Here is a 19,458-nt window from a genome sequence, read left to right as displayed (position 1 = left end):
TTGCTCTGCTCCCTTCTGGAGCCCTGAGTGATCCCACAGCATTGCTGTCAGTGGGAGGAAAGAGCATTTAGCTGTCAATCTTCTTCCACTGTGCAATGCCAGTGTCACTTTCCGTGTGCTCTGTGCAGCTACAAGGAAGATCAGAGAGGAAGGGGCCGGGCCCAGGGCTGTGCCCCAGGGCTGTGCCTCGTGTGGCTCCTTTGCCAGCCCCAGGGAGACTGAGCTGCTCCTGTTGCTGCTGCCAAGCCCTGGCCCTGCCTGGGGCGCAGTTCAGAGCTGCTGGCAGCTCCAGGGAGTCCTTTCTCCCCTGACTGCAATGCAAGGGGCTTCTTCTATCCCAGTGTGGGCCCACTGCAGGCACCTTGTCCCCCTGCTCCTGCTACTGAGTGGAACGCAGAGAGGAGGGAGTGCCTTGGAGGGCACCAGTCACCCAGGTGCACTCACTGCTACTCTGGACTGATGGAGAAATGGAACTACTTTCCATTAAGGTCCTCCAAGATGGAAGAACAAAGAGATAGAAGACAAGAATTCCCTGGAGGCATCCCAACTTCTGGACAGGATGCTGAGTGATCTGGAGAGACGCCGTGGTGGGTTCATGTTCCTCAGCCTTCTCCTGACACTCAGCGGCCAGGGGCACATCAGGACACGCCATGCCTGGCACAGCAGGAAGGGATCCATGGCAGCCTTGCTGCCCCGCTGCTGCTTTCATGGCCTGCAGGGCTGTTTCCCAGCCTGGCCTGGCTGCAGCTTCTCCCCAGTCCCTGTAGGAAGGCATTTGGCATCAGATGACAGGGAGCCCAAACTGCAGCATGGGCCATGCACACCCTGAGATCCCCTGCAATTTCCTGGTCTTGGGCTAGATCAGGAGTAGCAGCTGTTTGGAGGAGGGAGAGCCCTGGCCCAGCCCCAATAACCTGGGTATTTTCCTGACCCTTATCCATGACTTTAACAAGTATTGCCTCCTGAAGATACCACCTCCCCTAATGGTGAACAGTTCTATCTTATCCAGCTGTCCTTTTTCCTTTCTCAAGTGCTGGAGCAGATGTTTGTGCAGATGATGGCATATGCTAGAGGAAGGAATGGCCCTGTGCCAGCTCCTGTTGCAGGAAAGGAGGAGATGCCAGGCCCAGGCACAGGAGGTAATTGCTGTGCTGGGCTCTCCCTCGGCAGGGCTGTGTGCCAGCAGCTCTTCCCTCAGGGCCTGCATGGCCCGGCAGCAGCCAAAGCTGGAGGTGCCGCGGCTTCCAGGCCTCTGGAGCTCATTCCCAGCCCGTGGGAATCGGGACTTGTGCACCAACATCTCTCCCCCTGCAGCTGCTCCTGGAGCTGGTCCTAAGCATCCAGAGGCCCAAGACACAGGAGCAGCCCCGAGTGGGAGCCCTGCCATGAGCCCAGGGCCACAGCCAGCCCTGGCTCCCAACTGGGCAGGGGATGCACTGGCCCCTTACAGGGCCTGGCTCTGTCCCCTTGGGCTGGGGGAGCTGTCACAGAGCAGGGAGGGTCAGGGGTGGCAGTGGCTGCTCAGGGATGGGTTGGCCCGTGTCCCTGGAAGGGGCCACTGCCCAAGCAGCTGTGCTGTCCCGGGCTCTGCTCTCGGCCTTCTGGGCTTTGTTGGGTGGCACAGCCTGTGCCAAGGGGTGGCAAGGTGCCTGCAGGCCCCAGCTCTGGGGGAAACAGAGAATGTCCTGGCCATATCCAGTGTGCTGCCAGCTCAGCAATGGAGCACAGCACAGGCTCACGCTGCCCATTGCTCCCACAGATGCGCTTGGCAAGTCCAATATAAATGCTGAGAAGCCACCGAGCACCCCAAGAGTGTTCTGCCCGCAGGATGTGCGCAAGTCCTGCATGATAGGCACAGCAGTGACACTGTTCACAGTGCCACTTTCCATGCTCCTGTGCTATGTTGGATTCCAGTGGTGGAAGGACAAGAAACGGTAAGTTGTTGTTCATCTCCACCCTCCAGCTTCTTGAAAGGCTGCTCATAGTCAGGAAACATTCCCAGTGAGGCTGCTGTGCACTTGTGGGTAGTCAGTGGTTGCCCAAATAACTCTGCTGAGAGTTCTGCTGCTGCCCAGGCCTTTCATTGGCCTCTTAATTGCTGGGCCTTGTCCTGGGGAGCCCGCTGGGGCTGCAGCCAGTGCTGGCTCCCACTGAGGCTGCCTGGCCAAGAGTAGCCCCAGGAGCAGCAGGCAGAGGCAAAGCAAGGTGAGCAGGAGAAAGAGCGGGGACGAGATTGCCCTTGAAAAGCAGAGGTGCTCTGGGGCCTGCTCCTGGCCAGGGACCCTGCCCAGAGCCATTCCCTGCTCGCCGGGGCCTTGAGGGGCAGCTGTCCAGCTGGGCCAAGCTGTGCCAGCAGCTCCAGCCGTGCTGGGGAGCCTTGGCCGCTCTGGGCCCTGCTGTACAGGAGGGTCCCTGAGTGCCCATGGCAGCTGGGGGCCTCAGCCACCTCCTCTCTCCACAGTCACCCTGCTGCAGCTCCAGCATACCAGCCAAGAAGGTGTGATTCTCCCTTGCCCCCAGGGAGCCCAGAGACTGCCTCGTTCGACAGCTCTCAAATGTGGCCTCAGATGCAGGAGTCGACCTGGAAAGCAGAGCACCAGCACTCCGTGCCTCCCCCACGGCCCCCCAGCCCAGCTGTGAAGAGGAAGCCCCCTGAGATTCCCCCACCTCCTCCCCTCCCAAGCCAGCCACCCTGGTCCAGCTAGGACTGAAAGTGGGACAGCCATGGCAGGGCTTGGGCCACCAGCAGCTTGGGGCATCTGCTCTTGGCTACAAATAACACATTACCTGTGGGTAACAGCCAGAGGCACTTTTCCTACTCTTTTACCTTCAGTGGGAAGGGCTGAAGATTCTTCCCATGCCCTGTCTTATCCCTTTTGATTTTCATACAGCTGGGTGCTGGCTGAACCTTTACAAAGAACTTTATTTATTTACACTTCATGTTTTACCCCACCTAGCAAGGAAAAAAAAATGAAAATAAAAGATTTCTTCAGTTTAGACTTCATTTTTAATGTGGTTGGGCCACTCAAATTTTGAGCAATTAATTTTCCATGGTGCCTCTTCCCTTTTCCTTCCTATCTACCAAAAGTTCATCTGGACATGAAAATCAACAGAATTACTGAGATTCACCTCAAAGCCCAGAGGAGAATCTCACACAAAATATTCTCCCTGTATACTGCACAACAAGAAATATTCAGAGGAAAATACCGTGGCAGCTGAGGCTCCTGGAACTCCCAGAATCCTGAGCCTGCAGAAGAGGCAAACAGCCCTGGCAGTGGCTGAGGGGAATTCTCCTCAGACTCCTCAGAAAGTGTGTTGCTTCAGGAGGGGAAAGCTTTTAAACCTTTGCCTTACCTTCCTCCTGTGCTAAAATGTAAGGCTCCTCCTGAGAAAATACTGAGCTACAAACAATTCTCCATTCCTCAACAAAGCTACTCAGGTGCTCAACTTAAAGAGCAAAACTAAATGTGGTCAGAAATTTCCCATCAAAGCCCATTTGCAGAGAAACCCCACCATACATGAGCAAATATTTATTAGCACTTCAGTTCACTCTAAAGATTGCTCCTTTTTTTTCCCAGAGAGAATATTAGAACCATTTGCTCTTGATAGGACTCCTTGGATGGCCCCCAGACCTGGCTCCTCACCACGCCCTGCCCGAGCTGTTCATGCAGCCAGGCAGCACCACCTGACTTTGCCACGCTGTTCAGGCCTTGGGCACGGCTGGTGCCACGGTCCCCTCTGGTGCCATAGTCCCCTCTGGCACCACAGTCCCCTCTGTTGCCACGGTCCCCTCCTGGTTCATGGTGTGTCCCTGCTGCTGGAGGAGCCCTGCTCGTGCTGCTGCGTTCAACAAGGCCGGTGCTACTTCCCAGCCAAAGAGACACTAAAGTCACTGCTTTGGCTAGCTCATTGGAATGAGTTCAACACTTCCTCACCTCTATCACAGATAAAAACCCACATACTCCTAAAACCCACATACCAGCAGCATAAAGTCACCTCATCTACAGAGGTGAGGAGGCCTGAGCAAACAGAAGGTCAGCTTTCAAGCACATTGGGTTTTTAATTTAGTGGAAGCACTCAGTTGTGCACAAGCCTTATTTGTCAAACTGGACTGTGCAATGCTATTCTCTTGCTCGTATTAAAGAGGAGCCAGGGAGAAATTAGCTAAGAAACCAGAAACACTTGAGGCTCAGGCCTGGCACACAAATAGAGCAGGGTGGCACCTGCCCACTTTTCCCGCATCCCTTTTCCTGACAGACAAAGGCGGACGCGGCTCCACTGTGGGCACCATGGAAAGGCTTCTCATCTGTGCTCCCGTCTAGATTGATATCAGAACATGGATTATCTGGAAGCCCTGGCACATGACAGTTTGAGATCCATGGAGAATGCTGGAGGCAAGTTCTCAATGTCCCTTTCCACGTAGAACAATGAGTGTCAATGTGGCAAGAGCTCACTCACATGCCACCGCCTCTTGAAGATGCCACCTCCTGTAATGGTTAACAGTTCTATTGTTGTGATGTCTGCTTTGTTTGAATGGTTTCTCCAATTATTCCCCATAGTCATTGGTTTGCTCCTAGTTTGTATCCTCCTACCCACCTATCAATCCAACCTGCCTCAAGCCCAGCCCTTGTTTTCTCATGTTCCCCATCTGTCATTACACCCATTTGTCAGTCTTCCCTTAGGCCAGCCTCCTACCTGAACCGTCCCTCTGGAAATCCCCTAATCTCCAATTCCCCATTGGCCCATGTGACCCACTCTGCTCCCCTTGTTTCCCCTATTGTATTGTTGAATGGAACCTTCCACTCCTCCCATAGTTTCTTCCGATTGGTTAAAATTTTGTACCCTCCCTCTGGCCTCCCCCATATAAAAACCCACACTCAGTTGTGTTCTTGGTCTTCAATCCCTGGATGCTCCAGTGGAGTAAAAGCCTTTGGAACCCATACTGGAGATCTCCTCCTCATCCTGGTCTCCACCGTGCGCCTACCAATATCCTCGTGCCGTGGAGCATTTGCTCTAAGCCGCACCTTGGGTCACCCCGCTCCCGAGTGGCACGATCCGCTAACACAAGTGGGAGTCATGAGAGGTTTGTTTGATCTCAGATTGCAAAAAGGACACCAAAGGATTTCAGTTTAAATCACAACAGCAGTAATGCGTCTTTATTTTAGTGCCAGCAACAAGGGTGATGCGATAGAGGACAGGGAGAGAGAGAGGGAGAGAGGGATAAAGAGGCAAAATGCAAGGAGAAAAAAAGGAGGGGGGGGGGGTTATAGCTACCAACGGACAAGACAGGGTCACCGGTGTCTTCTTCCATGGAGACATCTCTCTCAAAGAAAGTAACTTGGAAAAGTCATTTTTACAGTCTGTTTCAAAGCAAGGGGCAGCTGGCCAAGAGGTGGGGAAATTCCTCGGCTATTTTGATGAGACCCCTTGCTCTGGGAAGCAGGTGTAAGGTACAGAACAGGCCGCTCCTTACAAGTTCCTGCTCAGCAGCAGGAATGAAGGCAGTGTACCTTGACAGCACAGAAAGCACGCCTGCAAACAATCGCCTGGTAAGCTTCCACCTCAACCAGGCCAGAACCCCTGCACAAAGTCCCTTGGTGTCTTCCGGGTCTCGGTCTCTGTTCTTGCAATGGTTGTGAGGCAGATGAGGGAAACTTCGGACCGTTTCTTACAGGCCTCAGCCCATGTTTAGAGTTTGAACACTCCAGCTCTCCATATTTTCTAATGAATTAAAGGGGATATTTTAGTGTATCATAGTCCATGTCCATGGCCTTACCAAAAGAACTTTCAGCCCCAATACTAAGGCATCTCCTCATTCTCCTTTCATCTGGGACTTGACTCCTTCTTTACTGACTTTGGCGTCTTCATGTTGTCTTCTACATGTCCTCACTCTGTCCTTTTTTCTCACCCAAGGGGAGGATCGAGGTCTGCAGGTCTCATCTGTGCACTGAAATAGTTAATATCTCACCCAGGCCTGCAGATGATCATGATGGTTTTTGCCTGGTCCAAAAGCCCAGTTCAGTGATGAATTTCAGGCTGCCCTGGAGCTGTGCAAAGATCTCAGGGGGCCCAGCCAGAACAGTCGTGGCTATTCTGCCCACATGGCTGGTCCCAGGCCCCTGCTTCCTTCAATTTCAGCTGCGGGCCGATGGCTTCCCCTCCCTGTGCCCGGCAGCCGCTGGGGCCGCGCGGGCTGTGGTGAAGGGGGCCTGGCGGAGCCCGGCTCGGTGCAGGCCAGGGTGGAGCAGGGCCGGCCTGACCAGCACCCGGTTAACTCTTCACAGCTGGAAACAACAGAGAGCTTTCCTCGGCTTGACTGTCTTTAAAATGTCAATTTCACAGAGGAGAATCCAGCTTCTAAATGGTTTCATAGGTTGTCAATTCTCAGAGCCAGCCAGCTATTGGTTTTGCTAAGCACAGAGGAAGCTCTTAGCAGCCCCCTCCTAGAAAAATCATTTGCATGGGTGGCTTCTTCCCTCCTCACCAACTATCAACTAATACAAACCAGCACAGACACTCACGGTGGAACAGGAAGCAATTTTGAAGCAATTGTTTTAAAGCAAAATCAGTTATTGCACAGAGATTGATGTCACTCCCCCACACCACTGGAGAGACACAGTGACTCCACCACCTCCCCTCTGGCCAGCCCATTCCAATTCCCAATCAGCCTTTCTGTGAAGAACTCCTTCCTATTGTGAAAAACGAGGTTCACTCACTTAATAAATTATAAAAGGTTTAATATAAACAAAAAGGCAATTAGGAGACAAAGACAATAAAGCAAAGGGTTAAAACAGCCAGGGTATCCTGGTGCGTTGCCAGGAACACACCTGATATCTTTGGAACACTCCCATTCTGCTGGGGGGTTTTAATGCATATTCATATTTTTCCAAAAAGTATTTTTCATGTCTACGCCCTGAATCTGCCTTTTTAGAGCATGTGTCTTACAGATTTTATTTCCCTTTAGCACATTTTTATTTGGGCTGGGCTTCCTTCTTCTGCAGGTGGTCAGTGTTGATAGCAGCCTGGGCCCCATCATTTGTTTCCTGGAGGTTATCTTGCTTTGCACAGACAGGACATTGCCCTAACGTTCAAAATTCTTCTTGACCTATGCCTAAAACTTGCTAGCAGGAGAAAAAGACATTGCAAAAGCATAGAACATACAGCATTCATCTTAATACTTGCAAAAGCCAGTATCACAACATGAATTTATAACAAGGTACCCTTTATTGTCCACTGTATTTTTGATCTAGTAGTGGCTCTTTTTGTTTTGTCCTATGTACTAAGTGGTCTGTTTAAAGTCTGATGTCTGTTAATCCTTTGTCAATTCAATAAAGAATTCATTTTATAATAAACCCAATCAGCCATTCTTAAGAACTTGTGAATGAGTGACATTTGGGGTGCAGGCTGCCTCAAAATGAGCTGCTGCCACAAAGCTGAGACAAAGGCAGAACTTGTCTAAACTTGTCTCCATTTGTAACAGCAGAGCCCAAACAGAGGCGGAGGAAGAAGGAGCAGGAGCTGTTTTGTGGCCATGCCCAAGAGAGACTGGAAGGATGCCCTCCCTCTGGTCTCACTTGCTTGGCTTTCTGACAGGCTCTGAGGCAGGGGCTGCAGTTCCTCAGTTGTGGGGCCCAGAACCAAAGCCGGGATCCCGGCACTGCCTGACAGCGCTCCGGATGCCGGCACGGTTGTGCGTCCGAGTCTCGGCCACTGTGCTGCTGCTTCATTTGCTCTTAGACACACCCACAGCTCCCTGTTAAGCCCAGATGCTCTCTGGTTCTGCCCTCTTCCTGATCCTGAGCAGGGATGGAGCATTACTGTGCTTTCAGGAAGCTATTCTTGAAAGCCTCAGGCATTATAAGCTCCTTTGCTGTCTGTGGATGCTTGACACAGAACCCCACACAGTGGGGTTTAGGACATACTCAGCTTGGCTCTTCCAAAATCCAAGGCTCAGGGTGCTCAGCAAGACCTTTAACTCCACAATGTTGTGGAACTGGACCTTCAGCACAGGGACCTATCCAGCCTGATCTGCGCTCGTTCCTCTGCATCTCTGAACAAAACACAGTGCAGAAGAGAACAGCAGGAGGGGCCCGTGTGTCTCAGGGCTCAGGATTTGTGTCACAGAACTCCAGAATTGTGACCCTTCAGCTCCACATAGATGCAGGTTAAGTGAAAAAGCCAAACTGTTTATTGCTGGAAGGCAAAGCAAAGGGATGAGCTGAGAGGCAAAAAAGGGGGTGGCACAGTCTGAGGGCTGGGGGGATGGAGCTGTCAAAAGGGAGGAAGAGTGGAAGGGAAAAAGAAGGAGTGGGCAGTGTCTGAGGGCTGCAGGGAGGGAACTATCTACAGGCAGGGAGAGGCCTGAAGCCACATGAGCTTCCCACAGGCTCAGCTGTGCCAATCATTAGCTGTGCCTGGAGCTCCAGCTGGTCTCTTCTGGTGTCAAGGTGTTCTCATCTTCCATGGCATCTGGAGGTCTTCAATGAACACTGTTTCTTCTGAGCCAGCAGATGAGTGTACTTCTGCAGCTCTTTCACTGAATATCAGTTGAACTACTATGTTTGTCTGGGAAGGGCTGTCATTCCTCCTCAGGGCTTAAAAGGCTGGAAGAGAGAGGAACAGAGCCACAATTAGAGCCCGCACCTGTGGGAATCCTAGGAGAATGTCCTGCCAAGGCCATCCCAGCCTGCTCTTGCCAGAGTTACAAGAGGGGAGTGGACAACGGGATCAGCTGCAAGGTCCTGGTCACGAATGCACACCCGCCAAATCCCCCGCCCCACGTCCCTGAAATCTCTCTGTGCTCTGCCCTCACCACCCCTTGTCCACACAGGGAGCAAAGCCCTCAGTGGCCAGGGCAGAGACTGCAGCTCCCTCCGCCAGCCCCCACGGACAGCACTCACTCACCCTTACTGAAGGCCTAGAGCTCTTCCTGCTGCCCCCTCATTGGCACCTCGACCATCTCTGGGAACACAGAGCCTGTCAGGGCCCCAGCGGCACAGCTCCCTGCCAGCGGCGCTGCCAGCCCTGGGGCCACACGCCTTCCCGCCCCCGGCAGGGCTCAGCCCGGGCCCGTGCCGCATCCTGACTCAACCCAAGGGCACGGCTGCCAGAGGCCGGCAGCAGCCCCGAGGGCAGCCGGGGCTCCAGGGCACCGGGCCCGGGTGCCGCTGCCGGGACAGCAGCCGCGGCTGGGCCCGAGCTGCGGCGGGGCGGGGAGGGAGCCCAGCCAGGTTCGTGGCTCACCGATGAACCTGATGGCCGCCGCTCGCAGGGACTCCTGTGGGCTCTGCAGGTACGGCAGGGCCCGGCGCAGGTGCTCAGCTGCTCGCCTCTCGTCCTGTGCCAGCTGCAGAGAGCGGCAGGAGGGAAGGGTTGGCGCGGGCTGTGCCCCTCGGTCGGGCACTGCCTGCGGCCAGCCCCGGCCTCCCGTGCCCGCCCAGCCCTGAGGCCCGGCCAGCAGCCGCTGGCGCCGGGCTCTGGAGGGGGCAGAGGGCCGGGTGCTGCCCGGGGAGCCGCGGTGCCGACCCGGCCCACAGCCCCAGTGGGCCAGGGTGAAACAGAGAAATTAGGAATTAGGAATCATTTCTAAAAATTGCCTTGAGTAAAAGAAAGGGCTACAAAACCCGTGTGAAATGCTGACTGCTCCCCTAAGAGCAGGAAGAGAATAAAGACTGCAGGATGAGATAAAGAGCTAGAATACATAAACAGGATGCAAGCATAAATGCACCATAGGATGAGGGGGTTCCTTGGATTCTTTTGGACCCCTAAGCCACAAGCAATGGAAAGAGAGGGTTCAAAAGAACTGAAAGGAGCATGCACAAAAAGACAAGGTGAAAAGTTCAGCTGAAGGAAAATTGCAGCCCTAAAGACCCCCAGAAGACCACCAGAGTGACCAACAAGGAGCAGTGTGCAGCTGCAAATAGGCGTGGAACTAATTTTAGTATGAAGCGGGGAAAGGCAGGGTTAGCAAATGAATATGTATTTGGTGTACCGTGTAACTCTGGTTTGTAGAGAATAAAAAGGGAGAAACAAGTCTCCAAGGTGTGCATGCTTTTGGAGGAGATATCCCCCATGCACCTCAGCACTGAATAAATTCATACCTACTCTCATAACTACTCTGTGAGTTATAGAGTTTTTCTATCCGCATACCAAGGTCTCCATTGGCACCTGGCTCGGGGCCACGGGAGCCTGGAGAAGAACGTGTGCGGCCCAGGGAAGGGAGCGGTGTGTGCGGCGCAAGCTGGCGCCCCTGGGTGCGGCACTGGGCAGGGGCACAGATGCCAGCACCACACATTGAGTGCTGGGGCCAAGGGTCTTCTCCAGGCTGAGGCTGGGGCTTCCAGGCTGTCCTTACCAGACACTCTGCAAAGTTCGACAGCTGCTCCTTCTTCATCAGCTGCTTGAGATTTCTCCTCTTCAGGAACTCGGCCACACGAATCAGCGTTTTCCGAGAGGCCTGGAGAGCAGCAGAGATGCAGAGATGGCAATGCAGCCAAGGGCACAGGACTCTTGTCTGGGTGACAGGGCCCAGAGGAGGCTGCAGCCTGGGAGGTTCTAGGGCATGAGGAAGCCAATGCCCCTCCCAGGGATGCACCAGCATCACACAAAACCTGACCTTCGCCACATGCTGGTTCACATCATAGCAGTGGATGAAGAGGGGAATCAGGCTCTGGCTCAAAATCTTCTCCAGAGGCTTTTTTCCCTCATCCATTACCAAGTCCATCATGTTGAAGAAGAGGTCAAGGGAGAGCAGCTGCACATGGCTGTGGTCCTGAAGGAAGAGAAAAAGAACTTAATACCAATTACTCCAGGCTCACTGGGTGAAGGCCCAAATATCTGTCAAGCAAAGTTTTGTACAGCAGCCAGTGCTCGTGGCTGGGGGCACAGAGCCTTACATGGTCAAAGAGCAGCAGGAGTGCCTCAGCCAGCTTTGGGGCAGTGGTACTGGATATCAGGATGTCTTTGGTCTTGAGCATATTAGTGAACACGTGGAGGGTCATGCCAAGCACATCTCTGTCTGCATCACCCAGCAGCTCCAGAAGGCTTTGAGACAGGCTGCACATTCTTATGGCCTGTGTGGAAAACAAGGCTGTGATGAGAAGCCATGAACGGCCCTGGCACTGCAACCCCACTCTGCTGCCACTGGGCCCAGAGGCCAAAGGGCTGTCCCAAAGCACTCAGGCAGGTGAGGCAGGAGAGCTGGGGGCAGCTGCCTCAGCTCCTGAAGCCCAGCCAGCACAAGGAGCTGCTTTCCCCAGCACAGCTTCAGCCACTGCCCTGTCCTCACCATCGAGGGATCCTTGCTGAGCACCATGAGGCCTCTGAGCGCCAGGCGACGCCTCTGCCTGCACTCATTCTGCAGGTGCATTGACATGATCTCCAGGATGCTGTCACCACATTCACGCAAGTCCAGGCAATCCAGGACCTGAAAGGCACAGGGCAGTGACAGGGGACCCAGCTGGCAGGAGCCTGGAACCACACAGGGCTGGGTCCAGGCAGCAGCACTGGGAGCAGGCACTGTCCCAGGCAGCTGTGGCTATGCAAGGGCAGAGAGCTGAGAGGCAGGTCAGTGAGGTAGTGCTGGCCATCAAGCTCACCTCCACAAGGAATGGCAGGAAGGGCAGATCCCAGCATGGCTCCTCCCTGCTGAGCAGCCGGAGCAGGCGGAGTGCAATCCCAGAACATAAGGATAGGGAGGCACCGTGCATCTCCCTGGAAGAGGGGAAAAAGGCACAAAGACCCTGAGGTGGGGAGGGCAAACCTCTCCTAGGAATGACTCACTGAGGTCTGGTCTTTCCTCAGCATCCCTGGAGGGACTGTGGGTACTTTGGGAGGTGGCTCCTTCTGGGCATCCTCTCCTGGCCTTTTCCAGTCTGCTCAGCCGTCTCTCAGTGACCCTCTGGCCCAGGACCACAGGGAATGTGGGGGACACCTCAGGCACCGGGCACAAAAGCTGGAGGTAGTGGGGAGAAGGGGGTCTCACCTGGCCAACAGACCCACGGCATAGTGCTGGGTGTCAGCACAGAGCAGCGTGTCCCAGCCACGCTTGCGCTCCATAGCCATCAACTCACTATCATAGTGCAAACAGCAGAGCAGAGCCTTCATGGCCTGCACTGCAAACCTGTGTGCAGAGCAAAGCCCAGGTCACACTGGGAAAACTGGCAGTGTCTACAAAGGCATGGGAAGGACAGGAGGACTGGCACCTGTTGGGGTTGCTGGGAAGGCGGTGTTCCTCCTGGCATGCTCTCCAGAAGATGTCAACTTCCACTGGTGGCATCTGCTGGGTGGTGATGACAACATGGAACAGCAGAGCCACAAACAGGCGGGCAGAATAAAGGATCATGGCCTCGTGGCACTCAGGCACTTGGATAATCACCCAGAGCACCAGAGTTGCCTGCAAAAGAAGCACCCAAAGACAGTGCTCAGTGCTGAGGTGTCCATGGGGCAGGGCCCAAGGGGAGACGCAGGGGGAGCAGCGGGCCCGGTGTCCCCTGAGCCTGCCCCTAGCCCAGGTTTCAGCCCAGCACTCGCAGAGGCAGGGAGAGGATGGAGAGCTGCTGGAGAGGTGATCTGGGACTGAGCAAGGGCCCATAAACTCACAGCCAGGGAAAAAACAGTCTTGTTGTCCCCATCGGAGGTGCACGTGCTGTGCAGAGGCCAATCCTCCATCACACAGAGCAGTGTTGCCAGCACCTTCTCCATTGTTGGTCCCGACGAGGCGATAGTTCTCCACATCATTGCAGCAGCTCTGTGGGATCAGAGCTCTGTATCAGGGGTGTCTCAGTCATAGCACCATGACCTATGCAGCTGTGGGAGCCCAAGTGACAAAGCCCCAGTGCCCTGAGGGGCAGGGAGGGAACATTGGCAGCAGCCTGGAGAAACAGAGGGGCCCAAGGCTCCTGGACCTCTCTGCCTGTTGGGCAGAGCCCATTGGACAGGCTGTGCAGGGCAATGGGCCCTAAAGGCTGGTGAGCCCTGAGCTCTCAAGGCACGTGGGCCCCATACCTGTCACATGACGGGGCACAGCGCAGGAGGGTCAGCACCACATCAACAGGGTGTTTTTCAGCCAGCTTCAGAATGTTCGTGGCCAGCCTGGCACCCACAGTGACATGGGACATGAGACTCTGGTGAATGTTTTTCACCATGACTGGCACCTGGAGGAGTCATGGGAAAGACTTGGAGCACTGTAAAAGGGATCAGCTTCCCGAGCTTCCCCCAAGAAGTGCTTCCCTTCCCACCACACTGTGCTGGCCTGAAAGGCTGAGGGGGCCCAGTGGCCATGGCTTGAGGGGGCACACGACCCTGGGAGGCCTCCAACCCTAGCCCCAGGCTGGGTACCTGCTGAGAAGAAAATCCTCTCTCCTCAAAGAAATCTGTAGAGGGAGCATGAATAATTGTGGGAGTGGGCATGGTGTCAGTATTTGCGATGTCCTGAGCCACTCCAGTGTCGGCGTTTGTGGTGGCCACGTCCTCAATCACTTCCATGTCAGCCTTTGCCCTGTGATCATTCATTTCACTGTCAAACTCTTCTGAGCACTCAGCCAAATCTGGGCTGGTTTCAGTCTTTGTCATGCCCTGAGTCTCTTCATTGACAGTGTCTGTGATGGCCACACCAGTGCTGGAGTTGGTGATGGCCATGTCCTCAGTCACTTCCACGTCAGCCCTTGGCCTGTGATCATTCATTGCACTGTCAGAGTCTTCTGAGTGCTCAGCCAAGTCAGGGCTGGTTTCAGTCTTTGTCAGGTCCTGAGTCTCTCCACTGATAGTGTCTGTGGTGGCCACATCCTCAGTCATTGACATGAGAAAAGCCTCTTCCCAGTTTTCAGTCACTGCAGTGTCAAACTTTTCTGAGAGCTCAGATGAATCTGGGCTGACATCAGGCTCTGCCTGGAGCTCGGTCAGCCCAGAGTCAGGCTTGGCTGTGCTCTCAGTTGCTGTGGTACTGCTCTTTCTGCGCTGAATGGGCACAAACTTCCGGAACATCTGCAGGAGAACAAAGAGAAGCTAGGCATGTTCCATGGAGTGCTAAAAGTGCAGTTCTCAGCTGAGCAGTGACAGCAGGCCCAGCCCAGGTGGGGATGGCTGCAGGTACCTTCAGCGTTCTGCGGAAGCGGCCAAGGGAGGGGTTCTGCTCTTGGGTCCGGTCCATGGCTGCATCTGGCAAAGAGCGAGTGCAGCCAGAGCTGAGGGGCTGTGGGAGAGGCTGGAGAACACAGCCCAGCCGTGCACTCCCCAGGCAGGGACAGCCCTGGGATGTGCCAGGGGATGGAGCAGGGCTGCTGTGGGGGGTGGGGCAGCCCTGGCCCCTCTTCCATTCTGTCTGTGGGCATGTCCAAAGCAGGTGGGATGGGATGGGGCCAAGCTGGCTGCAGCCATCAGCCCTGTGGCCCAGCTCTGCCACTCACCATCCTGCAGTGGCTGGAACTGCTCCAGCTCTTCAGGCTGTTGTGCTGGAGCAGCTCCAGTGTCCTTCTTCCTTTTCCCCCTGACCACTTTGAATAGGCTGAGGAATCTGCCTGCCATGCTAGAGTCTGGCCTTGAGGGCACCTTAAAGAGAGATGCCTTGGGAAAACTCTGAGTCAACAAAGCCCGCAGTTGTGCCTTGAAGACACCTGCGGTAGAGATGCTGCAGGAAGACTACAGGACAGCAAGTCCTGCAGTCTGGTCTTGAGGGCTCCTGCCACAATGACAGGAGACTCCTCTTAAATGATTCTGGTCACCGAGTCCCACAGTCTCACCTTGAGGGCACAGGCCAGAAGGATGGCAGATGCCTCAGGAAAGCTCTGGGTTACCAAGTCCCACAGTCCGGCCTTGCAGACACCTGCAAAAGAAAAGCCTCGGGAAGGCCACGGCCACCGAGTCTCGCAGTCTTTCCACAAGGTCACCTGTAGGAGTAAAGCCTCGGAAAAGCTCCAGGTCAGACACAAATGAGTGCGCTGTGTGGGGGCTCCTCACAGCACCACTCTGGCGCGTCCTGTCCTGTCGCATGCACCGAGCACTGTGGTGTGGCCCTGTCACCGCCAGCTCCTATGTCACCATGTGTCACAAAGGGCCCTTTGACACCCTGTCCATTTCCATCCCATGGTGACCGTGATGCGCCGTGTCACAAAGGGCCCTTGCACACACTGCCCTCTGCCCTGGGGCAGCCCCCATCCCCCCCTAAGTGGCCCAGGTTGGAAGGAATCCCTTGCCCAAAGTGTCTAAGACAGCCCAACAGGATCTTTGGAACGCCTCAAACCATCAGCAAACGTTGTCCTGCTCTGCAGGCTCAGGGCAGCAGAAGGAGCCCCCAGGGCTGCCGATGCAGCCACAGATGGAAGGGTAGAAGCTGGTACGGCCTTCTTGGGACACGTCCTGTCTGGTGACCATTCTAAACTTGCAGGTGTGACACAGACAAGGAACGTGTGGGCCAGGGCACCAATGCTGCTCTGAGCCCTGGGGCCCAGCCAGCACTGAAATCAGCAGGTGTGGCAGAGTCCCCACCGAGGCAGACCTGCCACCCCACCCGAGCCCTGGCAGTGCTGGTGCCCTTCTCCTGCCCCAGAGACCTGTGCCCCTGGGGGGCTTCTGTGCCAGAGGGCAGCCAAAGCCCATGTGCATTGGGGGCTGGGCTCCTTCCTGCAGGAAGCTCCTGGAGCTACTGCTGGCCACTTGCTATCTGTCAGATGATGTTGCTCCTTCCTGGAATGAGGTTTTCCATGGAAGGGGTTTGCAGTAGCACAAAAACACCATCAGCTGCTGAGTTTCCTAGGATGGTTTGATTGTACGGAGGCACTGTCACATTTCAGTCTGATCTTCGGTCTGTTTTTCTGGGAGAAACATTAGCCCACTCTCTGATGTTCAAGGCTTCAGTTGCTGCCTGTCCGTCTGTGTGCAGCTGGTACAAGGCAGACATTTTCCCCAGACACAAAAAGTCCTGCCTGGACAATCACAGAGCTACATCTATTTTTAATTTTAACTTTTTAAAATTTTTCCAGAGCCTGCTGGCTGTGTTCAAGGTTTTCTCCCAAATTTCTCCCAGGTGCACATTCTCCAGAAATTGTGCTCTCACATCCTTTTACATTTATTAAATTTACCTTAAATGACCAGTCAATCAAAACCCTGGGAAAACATGAACTTCAGGTTGAACCCAGGCAAAATATTTATCTCCCACATCTGAAGCCATGAACTGCCAAGTACTGTCCCTGCTGTCACACCCTGTCTCCTGTAAGTGTGCTGATGCCATTTCAAAGGGGTTACAAATGAAAAGTTTTAATATTTTTGTAGTTTCCGCATTGGCATTAAAATCCTTGATTAGAAAAATCACATGTCAAAATTTCTAGGATTCTTCCATACCAAAGCTGTCATTTTCACCCTGGATTTTAGAGTGTCTGAACAGTCACACAAGGTTTTAGTATTAGACATTACAGAAAAAATCTTTGCTGTTTGGCTATATCTTTACATCAGCATGTAGTCCTGATGATTCCTTTAGGCAGGAGCAGCGAACACAAGAATGAGCCAAACAAGCTATTCCTGTGTTCTCATGTCCTGCACAGCAGTAACTGGGAATTCAAGAATGGATTCAGGAGGCAATGGGTGCACAGGGAACCACAAAGACTTGGGGATGCTGAAATGGACCAGCCTGGTGCCTGTGCCCAGGCTGCACCAGGCTGAGTCCAACTGGACGATCTAACAATGGTTGAATGGACACACCATGGGCCACTGGAGACTCCTGCTCCTAATTCTGTGAGCTACAATATTCATTTGTGATTCACCAGATGATTTTTTCATCTTTGCTTGAAATCCAGGAGAAGAAAAGGTAAACATGGAGAAATGTTCTTCCAGTTCTAGTGACAGTTGTGTCTGCACACCACCTGTGCCCATGGCAGGGTGGTTGGAACTGGATGATGTTTATGATTCTTTGCAACACAAAGTGCTCTGGAATTCTGTGGTTCCCCAAGTGGAGAGCAAAACTGAGCTGTCTAAGTCCCTGCTTTTTTTCAGCGCATGCTGCTTCTTCCATTGTTCTAAGCAAGTCCAGGATTTAGTTTCAGAGCTGACGCCTCTGTCATTAAGATGCCTTCACAGAAGAGAGGGAGGGCAGGTGTAGCACAAGGCTCGAACCCCATCAGTGTCTCTCTCTCACGATGGCACCAATGCCGCTGCCTTGGGACACCTGAGTGTGGAAGGGGAGCCCACCCTCAAGCACGGCCACCCAAGTCAGTCACGGGCACAGGCTGCAGCTGAAGCTGCCAAGTGTTGCTGTGAGGCTGCAAGTGAAGAGAAAGCCATTGTGGCCAACTCTGCTGAAACCTTTTGCCAAGCCAAAGGCAGCTGTGCCCACAGCCTCCCCATTTGGCACCCGGCTGCTGCGGACACCTCACTGTGCAGGTGCCGACGTTCGGGGTGCTGCTGTTCCTGTGCCCACTCTGCTGCTGTTTCTGTGGGCTCCAGAGCCTCTTCAGCAGCAGTGACTCTGCAGCCCTGCTCGAGGAGACATCGCCACCCTCCCCATGGTGGCAGCAGCTCTGTGGGCCCTGAGCTCTGCGTCAGGGGGGCCTCGGTCACAGCACCGTGGCCTGGGCAGCCGTGAGGGCCTGGGCTGGTGGCCAGCCCTGCCTCTGCCCACTGCCCCTTCCTGGAGGCACCCAGTGGCTGTGGCCTGGCAGCACCCCCCTGCCTTCCATGTCCCCAGCCAGCCCAGCCTGGGCACCTTGGGCTTTCCCCACCCTCCTGGAGGGCTGGTGTCCCAGCCTCGAGGGCTTCTGCTGCAGGCCTGGGAGACATTTTGTGGAAGCACCGGAGCAGCCGGGTGTCAGGAACAAGGCGGCTGCCCGGGGGCTGCTTATGGCCTCTGACACCCAATTCCTCAGGTCTTCCCACCACCCCGGCCCCTCAGGGGCCTCCTGTCCCCTTGGAGCCTCCAGCCTCCACACATCCCCCTCACGCCTTCCCACGGTTCTGTCCCGTCTGGGCCTCCACAGCCCCTCATCCATTTACAGCCTCCCAGTGCCCTGTTCCCTCAGTGTCTCCCCCAGCCTGGCCCAGCAGCAGCGCTGCAGCCCCACAGGAGCTCCAGAGGAGCTGGATCAAGAGGCACCTGGGAGCCCTCAGCAACCCAGCCAGCACCACACGGGCAGCAGGACACAGATGGCGCTTCCTGGATGGGACAGGGCTTGTGCCTTCAGCAGAACCACCAAAGGCCAAGGGGCTTCTGGCCATTTTCCCTGCACCACGGCATGCCCTGACAGGTTGCTGAGCACAAGCACCCTTTTCCATCTCTTCCCATATGCCCTGCACACCCTGGGCAACAAAAGAAAGATCTTAGGACTCTGTGTATTATAACATATCCTGTATTTACTGTATGTATATTCCCTATGTAGGGAAATACTTTAATAGAGTAAAAGCATGATATTTTAGTAAAAGCCTGTCTGCACAGCCCAGCTTTTAATTCAGGTGACAATATTAAAGGCAGTGTCCTTGAAACTCTCCTGGCACAGCGAGAATAAAGAAAAACAATGGCATGGTGTACATGCAAAAGAATGTAAACAATACGTGTTAACCAATAGTAGCTTGTTAAGCCCCGCGAACCCTGTCAGACCCTACAAAAGTGTGCTAAAGATAGAAATAAACAACGTTCACTATACCTCTATGAGGACTCAGTGAATAGTCTGAACAGTTTTCCATTGGCCTATTGGACCAAAATGTTATATATTTCTGTGCGGAGAAGAAACTCTGACTTCCACAAGCTATGGCTGACTTGTTGCTCCTCTATTAATCTCATGCCTTGAGACTGATATCTTATCGAACTACTTGAGCAATAAATCAACTCAAAGCATAGTGGTCCCATCCCTCATTTTTCATCTTGACGCCAAACGCACACTGGAGATGTCTGGGGCCATTCATCATTTCTCTGCTCTCCAGCACTGAGGCAACGCACTCTGGCTACAGCTCTGAGCTCATGCCCATGGCAACCACTCCTGGCAGTGGGGCTCCATGGAGCTGCTCTCAGGAACCCCCTGAGGCTTGGGGAGTGCCCCAAAACCACCTCAGAAACATAAGATACCCCAAAATCTCTTCAGGAACGTGGAATATCCAAAAACTCACTCAGTAATGGGCTCCCCCTTTGTTCATTATCCCCAAACTTTGACTGTCTCATTGCAGACCCCACCCCACCTCCCCAGTCCCAATCCCAACCCATCCCATCCCTGCTGGACATCAAGACCCCCTTCCCAAGCCCTATTTCCCCCATTTCACACCTCCCAAACTCCATCACATCCATCCTGCCCCACCCAATGCCCATCTCACCCCTCCTGATTTGCATCCCACTTGGCCCAATCCCCTTCCAACCCCATTCCACCTGATGCCTTCAGAAGGCTGACCTAGAACAGAGGATAGACAGAGTTAAGAATAAAGTTTATTAAAGGCCTTAAAGGATACACCTTGGGCAGTAAAAGAGCCTGGCCAAAAGTACACCCA

General features: G+C 54.2%; 3 protein-coding genes across 4 annotated transcripts in view; 1 reads left to right on the top strand and 2 right to left on the bottom strand.

Moving 5' to 3' along the window:
• Window positions 1-19,458, bottom strand: part of LOC147646837 (uncharacterized) — a 410,249-nt gene that overhangs the window by 9,659 nt on the left and 381,132 nt on the right. The gene's annotated exons all lie outside the window — the stretch shown is intronic.
• Window positions 1-19,458, top strand: part of LOC147646848 (uncharacterized) — a 108,572-nt gene that overhangs the window by 2,570 nt on the left and 86,544 nt on the right. The gene's annotated exons all lie outside the window — the stretch shown is intronic.
• On the bottom strand, window positions 8,166-18,885 carry LOC147646850 (maestro heat-like repeat-containing protein family member 7). 2 transcript variants are annotated; one of them, XM_086872836.1, is made up of 16 exons: window positions 14,739-18,885; window positions 14,406-14,547; window positions 14,093-14,157; window positions 13,339-13,983; window positions 13,006-13,154; window positions 12,601-12,748; window positions 12,204-12,394; window positions 11,984-12,121; window positions 11,598-11,712; window positions 11,288-11,425; window positions 10,896-11,072; window positions 10,616-10,771; window positions 10,355-10,456; window positions 9,244-9,346; window positions 8,905-8,961; window positions 8,166-8,603 (listed from the first exon to the last, which is right to left on the bottom strand). In XM_086872836.1, the coding sequence occupies exons 2-15, from the start codon at window positions 14,521-14,523 to the stop codon at window positions 8,918-8,920; spliced, it is 2,289 nt and encodes a 762-aa protein (XP_086728962.1). In that variant the 5' UTR covers window positions 14,524-14,547; window positions 14,739-18,885; the 3' UTR covers window positions 8,166-8,603; window positions 8,905-8,917. The 2 variants fall into 2 exon arrangements, with proteins under 2 accessions (XP_086728962.1, XP_086728963.1); XM_086872837.1 differs by having other exon boundaries at window positions 14,406-14,562; window positions 14,739-15,014.

The sequence above is a fragment of the Cyanistes caeruleus genome, unplaced genomic scaffold (genome assembly GCF_971803275.1).
Source record: "Cyanistes caeruleus unplaced genomic scaffold, bCyaCae1.hap1.1 HAP1_SCAFFOLD_78, whole genome shotgun sequence".
NCBI classification, from domain to species: domain Eukaryota; kingdom Metazoa; phylum Chordata; class Aves; order Passeriformes; family Paridae; genus Cyanistes; species Cyanistes caeruleus.
Note: the sequence above shows the minus strand (reverse complement) of the source record. Positions and strands in the feature narration are given on the sequence as shown.